The 22475-nt window shown below is 46.5% G+C and overlaps 1 protein-coding gene across 2 annotated transcripts in view; it reads right to left on the reverse strand.

Moving 5' to 3' along the window:
• RPS6KA1 (ribosomal protein S6 kinase A1) overlaps positions 1–22475 on the reverse strand; it is a 1033098-nt gene that overhangs the window by 267371 nt on the left and 743252 nt on the right. For both annotated transcript variants that reach the window (XM_086957626.1, XM_086957627.1), the window contains one exon: positions 18429–18554. In XM_086957626.1, the coding sequence (XP_086813752.1) occupies positions 18429–18554 (126 nt within the window). The remainder of the gene's footprint in view (positions 1–18428; positions 18555–22475) is intronic.

Raw genomic sequence — 22475 nt, forward strand, 5'->3', positions numbered from 1 at the left:
TGGCGCTGGGGGAAAAGCGTACGCAAATCTGCCTGACCAGTTCATCCATATCTCATTGCCCTGTGACAAAGGATGTGGGAACCTGGCGGCAAAGTACTGGCATTTTGCGTTTTCGCTTCTGGCAAACAGGTCTATCTCTGGGTGCCCCCACTGGCTGAAGAATGGCTGGAGAACTTGGGTGTGAATCTCCCATTCGTGTAGTTGCTGGCTGTGTCTGCTGAGCAGGTCCGCTATTTGATAGTCTTTTCCTGGGAGGTGTTCTGCCAGGAGAAAGATGCCTTTTGGGATTTCCCACTTCCATATGCTCTGTGCCAAGTGGGACAGCTGTGGAGAGTGTGTCCCTCCCGGTTTCTGGATATAGTACATTGCTTTCATGTTGTCCGTCCGGATCAACACAGTCTTGATGTACAAGTATTTTTGGAATGCTTTGAGGGTTAAGAATATTGCTAGCAGCTCTAATTGGTTGATATGCAGTTTCTTTTGTTTGATTGTCCAGAGCCCTTGTACTATGTAGTGAAGGAGGTGGGCTCCCCAGCCTGTCAGTGATGCGTCCGCTGTTAGTACTAGTTGTGGAACTTGCTCTTGGAACAGTCGCCCCTTGGAAAGGTTGTGTGGGTTCCACCACTGCAGAGAGTTGTGAGCGCAACTGTCTACCAACACTAGGTCTTTTAGTTGTCATTGAGCTTGGTTCCACTGCCGTGCTAGGCATTCTTGCAATGGACGCATTTGAAGTCTGGCATGGGGGACAATGAATATGCACGAGGCCATCATGCGTATGAGCTGCATGAAGACTTGAGCTGGCAAAGAGTGTTGTGGCAGGAATTTGCGAATGAGCATCTGCATGCTGGCTATCCTCGCTGAGTTTGGGTATGCCTTTGCTATGCTATGGTGCTATGCTATGGACACTTATAATGCGCACAGATGCTCCAGCAAAGGAGCGTCCCGGTGCACGACAAGGTAGAACACAACAACGCTAAATGTAAAGAACTGAAAAGGGGAACAGCTACGGGGGCAAAATTAAAATAAGAAAGTTTTAATGGCCTTACGCAACAGCAAGAGGTCCTCCAACAGACGGATCTCTACTGGAAGGGAGTTCCAAATAGCCGCAGCTCTCACTCGAAAAGATCGGCCCCCAGCTCGGCTGAGCTTGAACCGGGGGACCACAGCGAGAGCTTGGCCAAAGGATCTAAGAGAGCGAGTCGGGATATAGAGAGACAAGAGGTTGGTGAGGATCTGGGGAGCAGAACCTTTCAAGATTTTAAAGGCCAGACATAAGACCTTGAAATGAATTCTCATCTTGACCGGCAGCCAGTGCAAGGATCGTAAAGTGTTAGAAACGGAGCAAAACCTGGGCAGGGCAACTACCGCTCTGGCTACTGAGGGATCTATAGTAGCTCCCAGATATTGTTGTATGTGGGACGGTTGTAGATGCGATTTTGGGTAGTTTATTGAAAAACCTAGGCTGTGCAGCAGCTGAAGTGTTTGAGACGTGTCTTGTGCACACTGTTCGTACGATTTTGCCTGTATTAGCCAATCGTCTAGGTACGGGAACACGTGGATGTGTTGCCTCTTGAGATGTGCCGCTACTGTCGCTAAGCATTTTGTAAACACTGTTGGAGCTGTGGTTACCCCGAAGGGCAAGACTTTGAATTGGTAGTGTTGACCTTCTATTGTGAACTTGAGATATTTTCTGTGAGCTGGATGGATGGGTATGTGAAAATACGCATACTTGAGGTCCAATGTTGCTAGGAAGTCTCCTTGCTGTAGCAACAGGAGCACTTGCTGTAGTGTGATCATATGGAAGGAGTAGTTTCTGTCCTGTAACTCCAGTTCTGTAGTAGGGGTATCTCTGTTATAGTCATAATCTAGTGATTAGTCCCGCCCATGTGCGCGGACCCCGGAGCAATCAAAAATAATCTCTTAAGCTGTCAAAACATGCAGACCTGCATAGACACTTAAGAGAGAATTTAAAGACAGATAATGCAGCCTATATCCACAGGCTACACTGTCCAATACTTCAACTAGAAATTCCACCAAAAACCACAACAGCACAGCCTGTCCAGGGTTTTCCACAGAGAAAACCTTGCCTTTAACAGCAAAACCCTCTGGAATGATAGAGAGGAAGGAGTGGACAGACAAGCCCCATAGGCTGCCATTATGTGGCTCAAAACAGGATACTGTGCCTTTAAGAGAACTTTCCAGAAGCCTCACAGTATCCCAGAATGCAGTGCAGGTCCCTTTCACCTTCAGTTCTTTTTTAAGGCGTAACACGCCAGACCTGTAGCGTTTCTTACATGAATATCTCTCTCCACCGGGGAGATACCCCTACTACAGAACTGGAGTTACAGGACAGAAACTACTCCTTCTGTAGTAGGGGATCTCTGTGTATAGTCATAATCTAGTGATTAGAATGGCAAGCCCATCCCCACACCAAAGCGGCGGTGGAGAACCGAGAAATAACACCCTACTGCACAGCTTTCCAAACTTTTCATGTTGGTGACACACCTTTTTGTGAAAAAAATTTCAGGGACACGGTAACGCGAGGAAGGGCAGCGAGCGAGCACGAACCACCTATGGTGGGTTCAGGCCCCACACACACATACCCCACCCCACACACATATACCCCACCCAACACACAACCCCGCACACACCACACACACACACCACCCCCCACACACCCAAATGCTTGTTTTTTACAGCCTCCACACTGAGCACCTTTGTTTAGCTGTACTTGCCTTGCTTCTGGTGCCTTTTTACTGAGTTGCTTATTTCGTAATGGAATCATCAGTCTAGGGCAGCACCAGTCCCACAGGGAAAAGTCATTAAACTTGTGCTTTAACCATGAAACTTATTTAATCCTATCACTTGACGATGTTGCCAAGTTCACTGTTTGACATAAAGTCAATAAAGATGCCCCATGACTCTAAAATTGAGTAGCCCGTCACGATCTTGGGCATCAAGGACATCCCACTGAGAGTCGTGCTCTACAGCTCTACAGATGCAGTGCGTGTGAGTTTCTAGATCGGATTCCAGACATATTTCCCAAACCTTACTCAGTTAACGTTCATCTGGGGAAAGATTGATTGCTCTTTTATTTTTAGCCAGCTGGGCCTCAATCATTTTAAACAGGAGTGAATCGTGCTAGCAGCCGTCCACGTGAGCAAAGTTTAATAATTGGCTACCACGCAGAGGAATTCATGCATCAAAACTTCCACGGATATAAAGGCAGCGGACATCAGAAGGGGGAGTGACTGTCATGAAAATGCAGGTCACGAAGGAGAGCTGGAAACAGAAGGACAGAGCAGAGGTGCATTTGGATCGCTGCCCTGAGGGGCTCCCACTCCGTGTAATTTGTAAAACACACTTTACACTAAACTTTAGTGTAAATTGTGTTTTCAGCCCCCACCCCCATTGGCATCAGAGGGCTTCAGTCCCCACTCATCCTCCTCCCCCCCCACCCCACCCCCCCGTCGTGTGTGGCAGCCCGGGCCCGCTCACAGCCGCACCCGAGCACTTCAGAGGTTTTTAAAGACCTTGTGCATGTTAATAGGCCCTATTAACATGCACAAGGTCTTTAAAAACCTGTGAAGTGCTCAGCAGAGTCGCGCTGCAGGGGGTCTAAGAAGGGGTGAAACAACAACAAAGCCCTATTATAGGGCTTTGTTGTTGTTTCACCCCTTCTAAGAGCCCCTGCAGCTCGACTCTGCCAATTCCCGGCGAATGTCATCTCATTGCGCGACACACCTACGGTTGGGGCGCGACACAGTATGTGTCGCGCCACACAGTTTGGAAAGCTGTGCCCTACTGTGCGAACCGATTTCGCAGCGAAGCCTGCCCAACCTGAGCATCTGCCCTGGCATCAGTGTCCAGACAGTAATGCTTAGCAAAGGTATGGACCGACTTCCAAGTGGCGGCCTTGCAGATTTCTGCAATCGGAACATTAAGTAGCAAAGCAGTCGTGGCAGCTTTGCCCCTGGTGGAATGAGCCTTAGGTTTACCTCCTAAGGTCGTATTAGCCTTTTGGTAACACAATTGTATACAGGACACAATCCACCTAGAGATGGACTGTTTTGAGGTAGCAAGACCGGTCCTGACTGATCCATAATTGACAAACAATTGATCTGAACCACGAATATCTTTGGTTTTATCCAGATAAAATTCCAACACCCTCCTAACATCCAGGGAATGTAGGGACCTTTCCGCTGGAGATGCAGGATTCTGAACAAACTTAGGCAAAGTTATTGTCTGGTTGACATGAAAATCAGAAATAACCTTTGGAAGAAATTTAGGGTGAGTATGCGTAACAACCTTAGCAGAATGAAATACAGTATAAGGTTCTTGGCAACACAACGCCTGAATATCACTCCCCCTGCGGGCCGATGTGATGGCCACGAGGAACGCCGCCTTCCAGGACAGGTGCTGCAACGAAGCCTTATGAATAGGTTCAAAAGGCTCCTTCATCAATCTGGACAGCACCAGATTCAATTCCCATGAAGGCGAAGGAAGCCAGACAGGAGGGAATGCTTTCTTCCAGCCTTCCAAAAAGTCTTTGATCACAGGGATCTGGAAGAAGGAAGTCTGAAGGGCATTTCCTGTAGGCAGTCAGCGCAGCAAGATGAACCGTAATGGATTGGACATTAAGGCCCGACTGCTGCAGGTGTAGAAGATACGGAAGGATGACATCTTCCTTACACGTCGTCAGGTCATGGTCCTTGGACTTGCACCAGATGCAAAACCTCTTCCACTTGTAAGCATAAGAAGTCCTAGAGGAAGGATGCTTAGCCTCCTTCAGTATGTCCATACAAACTTCTGGTAGATTCAAATGGCCATATTACACTATCTCAGGAGCCATGCAGCCAAAACTCAAAGACAAGAGGTTGGGGTGCAACATCTGCCCCGTGAACTTTGTGAGAAGGTCCGGCCTGCAAGGCCGCCGTATGCGAGGACGGAGAGAACGGTGAAGCAGGTCCGTGAACCACAACTGTCTGGGCCATTCCGGGGCAATTAGGATCATCGGCGCCCTGGACTGGGACAGCTTGATGAACACCGCCGGAATTATGGGAAAGGGTGGAAAAGCATACAGAAAGCTGTTCGACCAGTTAATCCAGAACGCATTCCCCCAGCTTCCCTGCAGGCAGTACCTGGAGGCGAAGTCTCGGCATTTGCCGAAGACTTCTCCTAGTACTTCGTCGTTTATGACCCATTCGTGGTTTTCCTGAATCAGTCTGCTCAGCACGTCTGCCTGAACATTCTGCACACCTGGCAGATGGGTAGCCGTTAGAGTCAGTCCTCTGGATAAAAACCAGCGCCAGATCGCCCGCGCCTCCTGCGACAGTGCGCAATCTCGAACCCCCCTGCTTGTTGAGGTAATACATTGTGGACGTATTGTCCGTCTGTACAAGCAGAGAGTTGGTCTGGAAGGACGGAAGAAACGCCTTCAGTGCCAAGTGAACAGCTCTGAGTTCCCGGAAAATGATGTGATACGTGGACTCCATCTGGGACCACGTTCCTTGTATCTGCAAGAATCCGGAAAGCGCCCCCCCCAGCCGTGGGGAGACGCATCCGTCACAACAGTCTGTGTGGAAATGTCCTTGTGAAAGGGAACCCCTCTTAGGAGATTCTCCGCTGAACACTACCACTTCAGAGACTGAAGAGCATGCAGAGACAGTCGTATCTTGTCGCCCAAAGATCCTTTCCTCTAATCCCACTGATCCTCCAAGCACTCCTGCAAAGGTCTCATGAGCAGCCGTGCGTGTAGCGTGAGGAATATAAAAGAGGCCATCGACCCCAGTAGAGAAGACACCGTCTTCACTGTTGTAGATGGGGCGGTCACAAGAGCCTGAGCCTTCCTAAGGAGAGATAATCGTCTCTCCTCCGAAGGAGACACGCTTGCTGACAGCGTATTGACGGAGGCTCCCAAGTACTGTATGCACTGGACCGGAATCGGTACAGACTTGGACATGTTGATGTGCAACCCCAGCTCGTTCAAGAGAACGCACGTCCTCTGGAAGTGTGCCTGAGCTTCCGAGAAGGAGGAGGCCTTGATCAACCAATCGTCCAGGTACGGTTAGAGAAACCACCTCGTTTTTCCTCAGGCGTGCAGCTACCACTGCCATGCACTTCGAGAATGGACTGGGCGCAGACTTCAGCCCGACTGGCAGTACTGTGTACTGATAAAGATGGGCGCCGACTTGGAATCGCAGGAACTTCCTGTGTTTGTGTGCAATGAGCACATGGGAGTGTGCATCCTGTAGATCTATGGCACCGAGCCAATCTCCCTGTTGCAGCCGAGTATAAACCTGATGCAACGACAGCATGCGAAATTCCTCTTCTGCGAATCCACTTGTTTGCTTGTCGCAAATCCAGAATGGCCTGAACTCATTCTTGTCCTTCTTGCGAACCAGAAAGAACCGGGAGTACAGACCTCTTCCCCTTTGAGACAGAGGTACGTCCTCTATCGCCCTTTTCCTAAACAGGATATCGGCCTCTGCTTAAAGCTCGCGCAGCTGAAACCGCGAGCCGACCGGAGGAATTGCTGGAGGAGGGCCGATGAACCGAAGACTGACTTAGACCCAGCCGGCCTTTGTTCGCCGAGGAGCAACAAGCTCTCCCGCGTATGCGCACAATATACTTGTAAAGCATTAAATGGCGGCCCGGGACCACCGGCAAATCCTGGGAGGAAAAACGCCGCTAGAAAGGGCAGAAGGCCTCAAGCCGTTCTCCATGCCCCCAACCTACAGCCGTCCAAAAGTCTCCGATTCAGACTTCATGCGAGCCACTCACTACTCTCATGGCAGCCCAAGGGTTGCCGAAATAACGGGAGAGTAGAAGCACACTGCTGAGCCGCAGGCTGCAGAGACGACAGGCGAATAAAAGTATGGCAACGTAGGACAAACCCACAATACCTGGGGGTCGGCAGGAGAGAAAACTCCGCTCCGACACCGATGCCTAGATCCGAAACTATCAGGCCCATTGTAAGGCTTCCCTCCTGTCTCTCGGCAGAGGAACCACAAATCGGTGAAGAAAACACCCCCACAGAGGGATCCCACAACATCGGTCCAACAACAGCGGGCCACAGCACGAGGTCTACATGCCGCCACCTCTGCGACCAAGTCAGGAGCACGGTCGGAGCCAGAACCTCCTGTCGGGTGGTAGTGGACGAAAGTTAAGTCCCGCCAACCAGTAAAGCGTCGGAGAGAGACTCCCCGTACTCATGGAAGACGCATCCCTGGCATCAAGGCACGGAGGTTCGCAGACTGAGGGGCCAAAGGCCCCTGGGGTGGTGGGCGTGAGAGGGAACCGAGAGGATTCTGAAACAACCCCGGTGGTCTCACCAGTAGTGGTTGAGCAGGAGGCGACCTAGCAGACGTGCAGGTTTGCAAGTACTCAAAACTAAGCAACAGGACCAACGTCCCTCGCTTACATGTGGTGAGTAACCACAAACTCCCCATCAGAAGGTTCCTCGACGCTGATCAACTGCTCTGCGTCGTGAGTGGAAGGTGCCGGGAACACAAAGTCCCTTCCTACGAAGAGAGGCTCACCAAGGAGCGAGGCCTGGAACAAGACCCAGGCGTCAAGAGCCGGCAGTATTCTGCAGCTGTAACCCATGACGTCAAAATGTCACTACGGTGTCAAACACGGAGACGCCGAGCCATCCCTAACGGTGACGTCCGGACCCAACGGAAGAAAGCAGAGCCCAAGCGACCAATGCCCCAAAAGGAGCATCATTGCCCCATGACGTCGTGCATCACCACTCCATGACGTCGTGCATCACCACTCCATGACGTCGTGCATCACCACTCCATGACGTCGTGCATCACCACTCCATGACGTCGTGCATCACCACTCCATGACGTCGTGCATCACCACTCCATGACGTCGTGCATCACCACTCCATGACGTCGTGCATCACCACTCCATGACGTCGTGCATCACCACTCCATGACGTCGTGCATCACCACTCCATGACGTCGTGCATCACCACTCCATGACGTCGTGCATCACCACTCCATGACGTCGTGCATCACCACTCCATGACGTCGAGGCACTCCAGGACGTCGAGGCACTCCAGGACGTCGAGGCACTCCAGGACGTCGAGGCACTCCAGGACGTCGAGGCACTCCAGGACGTCGAGGCACTCCAGGACGTCGAGGCACTCCATGACGTCGAGGCACTCCATGACGTCGAGGCACCCCATGACGTCGAGGCACCCCATGACGTCGAGGCACCCCATGACGTCGAGGCACCCCATGACGTCGAGGCACTCCATGACGTCCCCGACGCAGACCGGAACCGCGTCATAGCTCAGACGTGCCCTTACTGGGGATAACCCCAGAGATCACAGCATGGGACTCGGTAGAGGACCTACCCTCTCCTCACCCAGAGGCTGAAGATGCCTTCAAACTCCTCTGTTTGAAACCTGGAAGCCGAAGCCCCCTAGAAAAGAAGGTACAGAGAAGACAGGTGTCAAAAGACACAGGCAAGCACAGAGTACAAACCCTGTGAGCTTCAGCTTTGGCCTTCAGTTCAGCTGCAGACAAAGCACTCGTCAGACTAGAAATAGTCTAAAGACAAGACGACTGCAGAAATTCTGCCAAAAAAACACAGCAGAATGCAGATAAAGGCCAAAGACGTCGAGTGAAGCTACAAAAATCCAAAAATATCACAAAAATTGTATAGCAAAAAACTCAAAAAAGAAGAGCTAATGCTCCAGGGTCCTGCTAGCAGGAGCCGGAAAAAAGAACTGAAGGTGAAAGGGACCTGCACTGCATTCTGGGATACTGTGAGGCTTCTGGAAAGTTCTCTTAAAGGCACAGTATCCTGTTTTGAGCCACATAATGGCAGCCTATGGGGCTTGTCTGTCCACTCCTTCCTCTCTATCATTCCAGAGGGTTTTGCTGTTAAAGGCAAGGTTTTCTCTGTGGAAAACCCTGGACAGGCTGTGCTGTTGTGGTTTTTGGTGGAATTTCTAGTTGAAGTATTGGACAGTGTAGCCTGTGGATATAGGCTGCATTATCTGTCTTTAAATTCTCTCTTAAGTGTCTATGCAGGTCTGCATGTTTTGACAGCTTAAGAGATTATTTTTGATTGCTCCGGGGTCCGCGCACATGGGCGGGACTATTCACTAGATTATGACTATACACGGAGATCCCTTACTACAGAAGTGCTCCAACAGCATGTATTGATTTAGGGGTCTGAGGTCCAATATTGGTCTGAGGGAACGGTCCTTCTTGGGAATAAGGAAGTATAGGGAGTATACTCCTGTCCCTTGATGTTGGAAAGGGACTGGCTCTATGGCCCCCTTTTGGAGCATGCATTTCACCTCTTGTTGTAGTAGGGTGATATGTTCCTTGGACATAGGACGGTGTCTGGGTGGTATGTTTGGTGGAGTAGAAGCGAGTGCTAGGCAATAACCATACTGTATAATTTGTTATACCCACCTGTACGTGGTAATTGCGTTCCAGACAGGTAGGAACTGTTGGAGTCTGCCTCCGACCGGTGTTGGGTGGTCTGGAGGTAGCGTTAATAAGTCACTGTTTTGTGGCAGTGAAGGATCTGGTGTTATTGCCTCCACGCCCTCGTCCCTTGTTATTGTTGCCCCTATAACCACCTCTGTTGGAGTTCTTGTTAAAGGAACATTGGGTGTTGTCTTTATATGTGGATGATGACTGAGGTATTGCCCAGCGTAGCTGCTCTGTATGAGGAGCGCGAAAGGAACCTCTGTGTTGTTGAAACTGCAATGCACCCATTGATTTTGCAGTTTCTGTATCCTTTTTCATTTTGTCTAAAATGGTGTTGACTGCCGGGCCAAAAAGGAAGTCTTGATTGACTGGTTGGTTAAGAATGGTGGACTGCAACTCATTCTTAAAGCCCGAAATACGCAGCCATGCGTGTCGTCGTAGTAAAATGCTAGTGTTAATGGACCTGGCTGCAGTGTCAGCTGCGTCAAGAGCACATTTGATGGAAGCATTTGTAAATAATTTTTCCCTCCTGGAGGAGGTCATTGGCTTGGGCTTTGAAAGGCTCAGGCAGGTGTTGCATTAAGGCTTCAAGTTGATCATAGTGTGCTCTATCATAACGAGCTACTAGAGTTTGTGTATTTGCAATTCTCCATGAATTGGAGGCCTGTGATGGTACCCTTTTACTTGAGGTCTCTAGTATTTTGGACTCTTTATCAGGAGGAGGAGCCTCTCCTGTCGTCTGAGTTGGCCCTCTTGCATGCATTAGCCACTACCAGTGAGTGTAATGGCAACTGACCTCTGATATAGGTAGGGTCTGCCCTATATTTCTTTTCAATCCTGGGATTGATTACGCGTGCCCTGGCTGTATCTTTAAATATATCAGGCGCATGTTTTAATACCCCCTTTAGCATAGGAAGGGTCCTGACATTTTTCTCTGAAGTAGGGAATGTGTCAAATAGAAAGTCTTCTTCTACAGGGTCATTGTGCATATTTCCGTTGTGGTACTGCGCTGCCCTACCAATTAGTTGGTTGAAGACAATGGTATCGTCAGTAGGTGACAGCTTTGTTGGGTATGAGGAGACGTCAGGGATGGGATGTATGTCGTATGGATCAGTTGGCTCTGCCCATGGTTCATTTTGAGGGTTAGGATCCTCTGGGTAGTTGTAATCATAATGAGGATCTTCCCCTGTGTCGCCCTCATTGTCCCCAGACTGAAAAGGAGAGTAAGTAGCGTAAGGAGCAAAAGGCGTAGAAGGCATAGTAGGATAGAAAGGAATGAAGGGTCTAGAGGGAGAAGTCCTAAAGTCCTTCTTTAGAGGAATGGGGGAATGAGAGCCGTGTCCGATGGTCTCTTCTTTCTGTGTAGTATTGTGACTTTACCAGTCTCAGGGTTTATATATATTTTTGCCTGGTCGTCAGATGGATCTGGATGGAAGAGTTCTTCTTCCACTGTCCGTGGCTGTGTCTTTGACTTTTGGCTTAGTCTGTTGTGGATCGACTATTGCTTCTGTGTCGAAAACCTACCTAGGTTCGACGACTTTCGGCGCCTTATTGCCTTTTCTCGGTTCGGACCCCTTGTTTGGGTTGACGAGTGATTGCGGGTCGACTGGGTGCTTAGGGTCGACACGCTTCTTGTGCTCGACAGGCTTTTTCAGTTGACTGTCTTTGGTCGAGTCGATGGCTTGTTTTGGATCGACCGGTCTTTTTGGAGCACTTCTCTTTGGTTCGGTAGCCTTCTCCGGCTGGACCACAGGCTTCGGCACGGCGCCCTTTGCTTCGGCGACCTTCAGGTCGACAGCCTTTGGCAGGGAGGCCTTTAATGGCTCGGCGGCCTTCTTCGGGTCGGCGCCATTTGGTTGAGCTACCTTCTTTGGCTCGACGGCCTTCTTCGGGTCGGCGCCATTTGGTTGAGCTACCTTCTTTGGCTCGACGGCCTTCTTTGGTTCGGCGTTTTTTGGCTCGACAGCCTTCTTTGGTTCGGCGCCTTTTGGCTCGATGGCCTTCTTCGGGTCAACACCCTTAGGCTGTACGGCCTTTTTCGGTTGGACGCCTTTCGGGTCGACGACCTTTTTGGGTTCTAGAACCTTCTTCGGGAGAACGTTACTCGGTCCTGGGGTCTCTGAAGGCTTAGTCTTTGTTTTCGGAGCCGAGCCGGACGGCGGGGCTGCTGAATGTTTCTTAGGATCTTGGCTAAGGCCTTTAGGCGACGCCTCGACCGGAGCCTTCGGTAATGGGGTAATAGGTGTCGGGGGCAGTGTACTCACGATTTGCCCCGGTGAGATTTAGTCATCGGAGTCCAATTGGTCCTCGACGGTGACGATCTCTAGGTCAGAATCTGCCGCTTCTGGAAGTTCTTGGTCATCATCGAAGATGTTGCCTGGTTCCGGAGCCTGACGCTTCATCTCTTGCCTAGCGGCCCGTCGAATCCGGATCGTTTTTTTCAAACGGAATTGGGCACAGGCTGGGCAGGTTTCTTCCCTATGGTCTGGTGATAGGCACTTGTTGCATACTGAGTGTTTGTCAGTATGCGGGAACTTGGAGTGGCATTGTGGGCACCTTTTGAACAGGCTCCTTTCCATCGACAGTAGGTCCACGTGGCGTTGAAAAGGCCCAACAGCCCGTGTCGATGACCGGTCCGAGATGGAAAGTTTGATCGAGTCAATAAGTACCGAGCGAGAACAATACCGTCGAAGTCGAAGGCCTTTTGGCCTTTAGAAAAGTTTACTTTCGATTCCGAGTCGGAGTACAGGAATAACATCCGAACCCAATGGCGGAAAAAAACAATCTGAGGATGGAGATGATGCCCATGCGCACTGTAGTCCAGTTGTCCAGGGGAGGAGTCACCTATCTTGTGATACTTCAAAGACTCTTCCAGGACAACAAGGTGCAATCATCCGGACCCAACACTAGGCGGCGATCTATGCACATATATGAATTCAGCAGCCCACATACCTCGAACAACATTTTCTAAGTCTATGTCCCTCATGGACATGCCGTTTGATGGCCGTCGCCTTTTTGGCGACAAGGGAGACAGTGCGCTTGAGTGTTTCAAGGACTCCAGGGCTATGGCAAAGTCATTGGGCCTGTCGGGCCAGCAAACTTCTGCCTTTCGCGGCCAAGGAAGGGGCGCCCCCTCACGTCCTGCCAGCCAGGGGTCGCAGACTAACATGCAGTGCGGCGGCGGACGTGGTAACCACCATGGCGGTGCCAGGGGACAGCGGCGAGGCCAGTCCACATCCACCCTCGCAGCATCCGCCTCAAAGCCTTACTAGTCCGAGCTTTCAGGACCATTCGACGCCAGTGGGGGACAGGGTTCGCCGTCACCTCCTCCACTGGCGCTCCATCACATCGGACAGGTGGGTGCTGCAAATCGTCCAAAGGGGCTACACCCTCTCCTTCAAGGCAACCCCTCCAGCCATGTCACAGCAGTACCACCGCGTGTCGGGGATCACTTGCAACTTCTGCAAGAGGAAGTTACGGATCTCTTGGCCAAGGGGTTCATCAAGCGCATTCCTGGGCCAGAAGTAGGGTGTGGTTGTTACTCCCACTACTTTCTGGTTCCCAAGAAGGGCAAAGGGGGCCATGGCCCTATCTTGGACCTGCGGAACGTCAACCGCTTCCTCCAGAAGGAGAAGTTCAAGACGCTGACTTTGGCTCAGGTCTTAGCTGCCCTAGACCCAGAAGACTGGATGGTAGCGGTGGACTTGCAGGACGCATATTTTCACATCCCCGCCCTGCCGGCCAACCGGCGTTACCTGCGGTTCACAGTAGGCTGCGAGCACTTTCAGTTTACCGTGCTTCCCTTTGGCCTTACCAGCGCCCCTAGGGTGTTCACGAAAGTGATGCGGTGGTCGCAGCCCATCTACGCAGATTAGGGGTGTCAGTCTTTCCCCATCTCGATGACTGGTTGTTGAAGGCGGGTTCGCCCCAGACAGTGGTCAGCCACCTCCAGACTACGGCCGGCCTCTTGCACCGACTGGGGTTCTCCATCAATGTGCCAAAGTCACACCTGTGTACCTCTCAGAAGCTCCTCTTCATCGGAGCGGTAATGGATTCGGCGCAGTTTTGAGTTTATCCTCCCGAACAGCAGGTTCGGGAGTACTTGTTGCCCTTTGTGTCTGTGTAAAAGTCTCCAGCAGAAAGTCTTTGTCGAAAGGGGGCGAGTGTAATTCTACTCCATGGTATTTGGCTGCTCTGTCTGAGTTGCGCAAAACCTATGTTATCTGGAGGGGATGGCTTAGATGGGTATGAGCCTGGCTCAGGTATATCTGGGGCCTCATCATAATACACCCAGGGGCCAGGTGGGGGAGTACTGTGGGTGTCATCATGGTAGTCATCCCCTTGTGGGTCTACCTCCCCATCTCCCAAGTCATCCTCGCCATCCTGTGGTGGAGGTGAAGCAGGAGGTAGTGGAGAGTGTGCTGGAGAAAGTGGCACCGTTGGAAGTGGTGGAGGGGGAGAGGAGGGTCTAAGAGGAAGTTGCCATGTCCTTTCTTTTTAAACGCAGCTCAGGTGCTTCTGAGATGTCCAATTTTATTTTCCTATATGGCAATGCGGTTTCCTGACCTGTTACAGGGTCACTGTGGAGTCTCTTGTTTCAGACCCTGTGAATCTCGGTGAAACAGTTCTTTGGAGCCCTTATCTTTCTTCGGCACTGAGGATTTTATTTCCGAGTGGTGCTTTGACTTAGTCTCTGTAGCTTTAGGAGGGGTCTTGGTCTCCTTATGCTTTGGTGGAGTTTGAGTCTGAAATTTTCTTAAGTTCCGAAGTTTTATGGGATATCTTCGGGTCCGAGGGCTTGTTGTCGGAGTGTTTCGGCGCTGAATGGCTTGGCGTCGAAGTGGTCTTCTGTGCCGACGTGTCGGGGTGTGGCACTGTGTCTATTTTGGACCTTTGTTTCGGTGCCGGGGATTGTTTACCGGTACGCGGTTCTGCGTTGGCAGGAGGCTTTACTTTCGGCTTCGGAGCCGAGCCCGAGGGCAGGGCATCGGAAGCATTATCCCGGTGTGAACCTGAACTCGAAGGTGAAGCCTTATGTTGAGTTTTAGTTGGGTCAGGGGCGTCAAGGTCAGTACTCGCGGTCCGTTGTCCTTGAGTAATGGTTTGATCCTCTGAGTCGTCTTCTTCGGAGACGCTGATGTCCTCCTGTTCCGAATGCTGTTGCTGTGGAGCCTAGGGACCAGCATCAAAGATGTCATCCAGCACCGAATCTGTTGGTTGAGACATTACGTGGCGTCGAGCCCGGCAATCCCGTATAGACTTTTTCGATCGGAAGGAGGCAGAGGCCTCGCAGTCTTTGTCCTCATGTTCTTGAGAGAGGCAAATGTTACAGACCTCGTGGAGATCAGTGTGTGGGAATTTAGCACCACACAGGGGGCATTTTTTAAAAGGAGTTCTTTCCATTGACTGCAGGGCCTGATGGTGTTGATGGGCCCAACGGCCCGATTGAGCGACCTGAATCGAAGTTGATGAAAGGTAACGTGATCGAAACAATACAGTCGAACGGTAAGGGATTGTGTGTCGAAAGGGAAGAGTGTGACACCGACCCGGAGCTCAGCAGTTTACATCTAAACCCATTGTCGGAAACAAACAATCTGAGGGTGGAGTTGATGCCCATGTGCACTATGGTCCTAAGGAGGAGTCACCTATCCCGTTATTACAAAGAACTTCTTCCAAGACAAAAACAAAGTGCTAACATCCGAGCCCAACACCAGATGGCAATCTATGCACAAATATACAATCTACAGCTCATATGCCTGAAACCTATATTGCCCAAAGGAAACTGAAATTAAAAACCTGGTGACAAAATATTTTAAAAAGTTAAAAAAACCATAGAGGCTGTTAGGGTAGCCTACACTTCTGACTACATTAAATGCAGTTCATGAAATGATAAAAATGAAAATCAAATGGAGAAAAAAAATTGAGATGTCAAAAACAAAAAATGCTTGAATGGATGGCTCAAAATGGTTAGCGCCCGAAATGACAACAACATGCTTACCAGTGAGAGTCATGAACAGTTAATGTACAACAATTTTATACTGTTTGAAATCGTTAGGACATCTGAACCCAAAGAAAAATGGAGAGCATTATGATTCAGTTTAACTAAACAGAAGATAAGGGGTAGTGCTCTTCCTGGCAAATCCCTACTTACCTGCAATCTTAGTCCTCCAAGTAAATCGCCATTATTGTCAAAACTATGCTATAAAAACACAGATCATGGTGTCGTAGGTCCAGAGCCCACTGAACAATAGAAAGAGTAGCCACTACACCAATACTTAGAAATGTTTCTATTACGGATATACATAATGTCTGTACATATTTTCACAAGGCTTTGACACAAATTCCAGAGCAGATTTCCAAGTGGGTAAATCTACTCTACAGAGTGCTTACCCTCTGCCTGTTTTCTGTACCTTTGATATGGGTGGGCTTGCTATTCTAGTAACTGCTTATGATTAATTAGGATCCCCAGGGTAAGGAATAGGTACTTGCTAATCCTAGTTCTCCACCAGGGGAATCTTTACTATATTCCAAAGCAACCATCCCCTCATCCCTTGGGAAACGGGAAGGGAATTATCCTCACCCCTACCTCATTCATCCAGCTCTGCAAAAACGAAAAAAAATGGCACCACTGCCACCTGCAGTGCATGATGAGAAAATTGCTTTCCCCCCAAAAAAATTAAAGTCAATATGACATATATATTTATATTAAAAAGGGCTCTGGGATACCGCACTTCAGTATGACAAATTAGTACTTCTAGCGAAGATCCATTGGAGGAGAACATATCTTATGTGACTTGCATAAACTATTGATAATCTATTTAGACCATACAATAAAAATAGATAACCTAAAGAAAAATGTACATTACAAACCAAATACATATTGGTTTGTTGTTACACAGCTAGGATGTACTTGCTTTAAGAGTCGAGTGGGTAGTAGGCTAAATAAGGAATGACTAGATTGGAACACATGACCTGCCAGGGATGTGGAATTCCTATAGCCCGACGCCCAGGACATATTGTTTGGGGTCAAAGGCAACACGTTTTAATGTGTATTTTGTTCTTGGGACACGTAGGCCCAACCCCCTGCAGCACAAACCCTTTGGCTGCCAGTTTGCAGTACCACATTAAGGATCAGGGAAGGGCACTGCCTGCAGTTAAGTTAATATTTGTGTGCATATGTTAATGTTGTTCAAACTTGTATTTATGGTTCATTAATTGAAAGCCTTTATTATGAGGGTGAGCCCTCGCAGTAAATGGGAGTTCTGACTGCACTACTGACAGTAGTTCCAGTATAAAAAAGTGTACACACTGTTTCCAAGTTTAGCACTAAGAGGCAATGCATAATGCTTCCAGAATGCTCTCAGATTAGAAGCAAATATTTGCAGAAGCTGGAAAACAAGATTAAGGATTCTATGCTTTCAGTATAAAATATTTCTAAAAAAAAAAAAGTAGGAAAAAAACATTTTGCTAAAGTACTGTAAAATTTCAGGTACCATTTCTTTGCTGCAGTAAAATGTGTTGATGCACGCTAGTATTTACCCAAAAATATTCATATTGGAAAATCAGTGTAACCAGGTTCAATACGATCATGGGAAACAAAAATAAACAAGCACTGGCACAGCCAGTAGGTCTGAAATTGGTGGACAGCTTTTTAGTTTTGGCAATGTGTGACGTTTTGGCATGGTTTTTGTAAAAGCGTATTGATGAGAGCTGCCGGGCCATCACCATTATAATAATCATTGGCAAAAACAAAAATTGTCTTTGGTCTCAAAAAAGCACACTGCCACATTAGTTACTGGCACTGAACAAAACTACTTTGCGTGCCGATATGCTCCTTGTGAAAGAGCAGAATGCTGTCACTCGCAGTGAAGTCAGACGATTCAGAGAGAGGGAGAGAATTTCAATAAACACAAGAGGTCAGTTAACGTCAGACCAAACTAGAAGTCCAATTATTAAAGAAAGTCTCAAAAATTACCCTTGGTATATGTCCTTGCATTAAGTGCAGCTATATGGCTTTGTGAATTCACAAGAATTTACAGAAGTAGAGCAAGAAATTGTACTCCTTGAAAATATTTTTGAACTGCATTTTAGCATGAGCAAATATGCATGTGTAGATTTGCTCATGCCAAATTGTTTGCATATTAATTTTCCCTCCAACCACTTTTTCCCAACTCTGGAAGAAGGTCGCCTGCCATTGTCAGGAGTATATTTCCAATATTTCTCAGTATGGGAAAAGATTAGAGAAGAATTACTAAAAAACCCTTAAAGCATGGACGTTAGTAGGGTTGTACAGACTAAAAAGGGCATTCCAACCCTGGAACTATTGCTTACCACTACCTTCACTCCCAGTATGTAGATCTGCAGAAAAAGTCTCAACATAATGGGATTGCTCGTATTCAAACACTACTATGGGATGAACCCTGGCATAATCAAAGAGTTTATACAAGAGCTCTTATATAATGAGATTGCAGCCATAATTTGTCGCCGCACTACATGACCCCAAAGGGACAAGTGGATTTTGTTATAGGACAAGTAGATTTATGAAGCAACTTGCCCAATGAACAAGTAGATATTTTAAGAAATTCCACACCCCTGCGCGCAGATCACTGCGCCTGGCTCTCAAACCAGTCATGAGTCACCAGACAACTCATGAGAAGACACAGATCTCCTAACAGCATATACGTCTTGACAACTCAGTAGCTGAGAATATTTACCAGGAGGAAAAGAAGAGTGAGTAATTATGTAAGGCATTATGCCTTCCTGTGTTAACTCATTCATAATTTTGCAATCTTAAAGAAACTATTAACCACAGGTAAAAATTGAGCAATACACATTAATTATTCTGCCCTCAAAAGCAGCCTACATAAAGGTGAGCAGTGTGCCAGTCTATAGACAGTGTTGAATACAGTAGTACAACCTATTTGAGGATGAACACAATATTAGACATGAATCACAGGAGACACAGACCTTGACAGCGTACTCCATATTAGTTGTCTTGTGAATACATCGCTTGCAAACAGAGAAGGAGCCAGTGCCAATGTTCTCTTTCACTGTGTACACATCTGTGAATTGGAGGTTTTTGCTGGGCACCTGCTGTGAAAAGGAGAGAAAAGGAAGTGTTAATATAGTGTATATGCATAACATTTTACAAGTAGTACACCACTATAAACAAGCTGTTCTTAACCTGTGGTACTTAGACGTCTGGGGATCCGCAATACCTACTCAGGTCAGGGACTGTTTAGTCAGTGAAATAGTATTATCAGATTGATAAAGTATCTCTACATAAAACACAAAATGTAAAACTGAAATAATGTATATGCTCTGCATATGAAGGAATTTGAAAATTGAGACTAAAAAGTGCATTGATGTTCTTAGCCTAATTTGTGAGACCAGAACAGGTATAACAGAATCTGGTATGGAATGGTGTCCTTTACTGAAGCACTTGTACAAACCAACAAACCGAGCATGCACTCGTGACAAAAAAGTCAAAGCGATATGCTAGAGTCTAGAATATTGCTTTTTCTTTTAGTTATGAAGCCAAATTCTGATTCGCTCCATTCTTAAAATTAATTTTTCAAATTTTCTGTTTTACCTTTGAATTAAATATTTTGTAAATTTTGTATTTGTCTGATGTATACTGAAACCCAGGGTTTCAGCTATCTTATTTTCAGAGCGCAGCTGAATTAAAACAGTCGTCTCATGAATGGAGAGGAGGGGGGCAGGGGTGCATGTGAATCTATGAAAGATGCCGGAGCTGAAGAACTGTAGGTACAGTTAAGTAACGTTTTTAGCTCTGGATCGTCCATAGATTGTCTTAAATTATTATAAGGAAAGCAAAAGAAGGTTCCCCTGGACTTGCTAACAGTAGGTAAAAGTTCACATTCAATTCTGTAGTTCACACACAGAAAATTCTGCACAAAACAAACACCCTTCCTTCTATTCCCGATGTGGCATGAATCTATTCCCAAACTAGAAAGTAGTGCTAAATTATATTTATTTTCAATTAAAAAAACTGTTTACACAAATATTTAATTATAATACAAATATTAAAAACATCCTTCATACAAGTCTATTAAGGACACCAGTCCGTTAAATACATACAGATTTTTATAAAAAACATCAAAAAACAAATTATACACAGTTTATAAAACTCAAGTACAAGACCCTATGGCCTTCAACAAGGCGATAATACAAATCAGTTGTGGCCAAACTTTAGATCCAAAGCTGATAAATAGTTTAAAGATAATTTTGGCAAAAAGACTATTTTTCTTTTTTGTCCTGAAAAACCATTCAGCGATGGATTCTTAGCAAGTGCATCGATGCGTTTCGGTGATATCTGTGCCTATTACTCAACCACCGTCTTCAGGACTAACATTAATAAGTACAGGGTCTATTATTCCAATTTTGCTGCAGGTTAATCTAAATAAAAAAAGACAAATGTCAGCCTTATCTCCATGTATCATACACAAACAATGCATGCTCTTTTTATCCCTCAGGTATATATTGACTTCACAATCTTTTTCTATTTATATTTTGCTATCTTTACTTCCTGTTTCATTTTCATAGACCAGGTCATCTTATCTAGAAACACTTCCATTTTAATTAGCACTACCTTCTATTCTGGGTTTCATATGGAAGCCTAAAACCACCCTCTGGAGTCCTCCCTTCTAGGGCGTAACGCTCCACCCCGTGTGAGTTGTTACCCTGCATCCTACGATACTCATTCATACACATACCAGAGGCTGTTGATTGATCTCATCTACTAACCATATTTTGAGATGCTTTCTGATATTACACCCGTATCTCCTATTTGGTTCCAATATAAGTAGTTCCAATGCTAAATCCACTTGTTGGAGCTAGGATGACATAAAAAGAGTGATGGCCTTGTTAATTTTAGTGATAGTGTTACAAGGCCCTTCTCAATATTTGCTTTCGGATACAATTATCTCACCTTCCGTATTTAAATCGTCTTCTCAATTTATGACGTTATTTTTATGTTGTCTCCTACAAAAGCGTTTCTTATTTTCCCTTTCTTATATGTATTATTTCACCCAGGGTATGAATAGATGATTCCCTGCATGATAATATTAGAGATTTATTTTTCAAATCAATTACCCTTTGGTTTTTTTTATCCGAGAAGGATTTTTATGTAGCTTACCTCAGTATCAATGTAGATCTGTTTGGTCATTATATTTTAATTCCTTATTCTTTGGTTAGGAACAGACAGCGCCCACAGCTTCTGATGTGCTTATAAGTGGGTTGAGCACCGAAATTTCCACAAATTTGGTCACGATGATATCTGTTGGGGTCATAAACCAGGGGTCTTTTTACAACATTGTTCACAAACTTATTATGCTTTATCTACTATGGGTTTCTAAAAGAGCCCTGTCCCCATTGCACATAAATCCATATTCTGTGTGTTGTCTATTTCGACACTGAAAGGGGCCGCATGCATTAGATTTACTCATATTCCTGGGCCTTTCCCCCTGTCATTTTGTGCTTCATTATTTTGCATCCCCTGCCAATTGGAACATTTTATATATATCCTATTTCCTTTAAATTATACGTTTGCACGTCCCCCTCCCCCTACGTAATAGATTTGGGGTGTACGTGCATTAAACAGAGTGCCCCGAGTATATTTATAAAAGACGCTATCTATCGTAGAAAGTCTAAAAGCGCTATCTCTCGTGGTAATCCTAAAGTCTGCGCGCACTCGTTTAAACGATCCCGTTTATCCTTACATGTTTTCACTTACCTCACGCGTGTCTCGATGTTCGGCATTTTCTGAATAAACCACGCCATTGCGCTAGTCCTTCTTTTAATCGTAAAAGCGCGTATGATGCGCATCTAACTCAATGCCGTCACTAGATATACTGCGCATATTTGGCAGCCATATTGGAAGCATTTACTGTCCGAGTTTCATTCACTTTTATCGATCTTAATGTTTTTTTAAATAAAATTCGAGGTCTTATATCATCTCAGGTTCCCTTAGTAATTAAATCGGACTTCTGTATATGAATTAAAATGTATCACTCGCCCTATATGATATTAACTATTTAGTTGGTTGATTTGCTCTATGCCTATTTACTCTACCATAAACAACACCTTGAACTCCTGGAACTGTAATTAAAATATGATACTACTATCGTACTAATTGTTGGAGCTATACTATGTTATTATATCGTGATGCTATATTCATAGTCAATGTATATCCTTCCCTATGTTCTAGGTTGTAACAATTTTCTCCCAATCTTCTCTATTATTTAACCCATTTTTGATGGTATCAAACTTAACCATATACCACTGTTCCTGCTGTTTCCTACGTTGTACACTGTTGCCGAGCCTTCTTTGTTCTTTCATTTTCTCTAGGACAACCCATTTAATATCATTAGCTGTATGGCCTTTCTCTCTCCAGTGGTTGACTAATGGTGCTTTTTGTTTACTAGTATTTATGGCGGATCTATGTTCGCATATCCTTTGCCTCAATTCTCTCCCGGTCTCTCCTATATATCCACAACCACAAGGGCATAGGATGAGGTATATAATATTATTGCTTCTCCAGTTATTTAGGGTCTTAATATCATGTTTAACTGAATTAAGAGTTATACTCTTAGTAGTAATGCAGAGATCACAAACACTGCAAATACCACATTTGTGGTTTCCTACTGCCTTGTCCCCGTGGATAGTTTGCTAGTGTTCCACTGTGTCTTCTCTATACGTATACACTAATGAGGTACGTACATTTTTGTTCTTCTTGTATGAGAACATTGGTTTGGGTAACTCGTTCGTCTCTCCCTCATTCAGTATCTTCCAATTGTGGTTAATAATATTTTTAACCTTATTACTCATATTGGAGAATTGGCTGACCATCACTATTTTCTGTTCCTTTTCCTGTGATTTTTAACCTTCTAGTAAGTATTCTCTATTATAAAAGCTGGCTCTCTTAAATGAATGGTTAATAAGTCTTTTGGGGTAACCTCTATTTCTGAATTTTTCATTCGTTTTCTCAAAGCG

The sequence above is a fragment of the Lissotriton vulgaris genome, chromosome 2_1, assembly GCF_964263255.1.
Source record: "Lissotriton vulgaris chromosome 2_1, aLisVul1.2, whole genome shotgun sequence".
In the NCBI taxonomy this organism is placed as follows: domain Eukaryota; kingdom Metazoa; phylum Chordata; class Amphibia; order Caudata; family Salamandridae; genus Lissotriton; species Lissotriton vulgaris.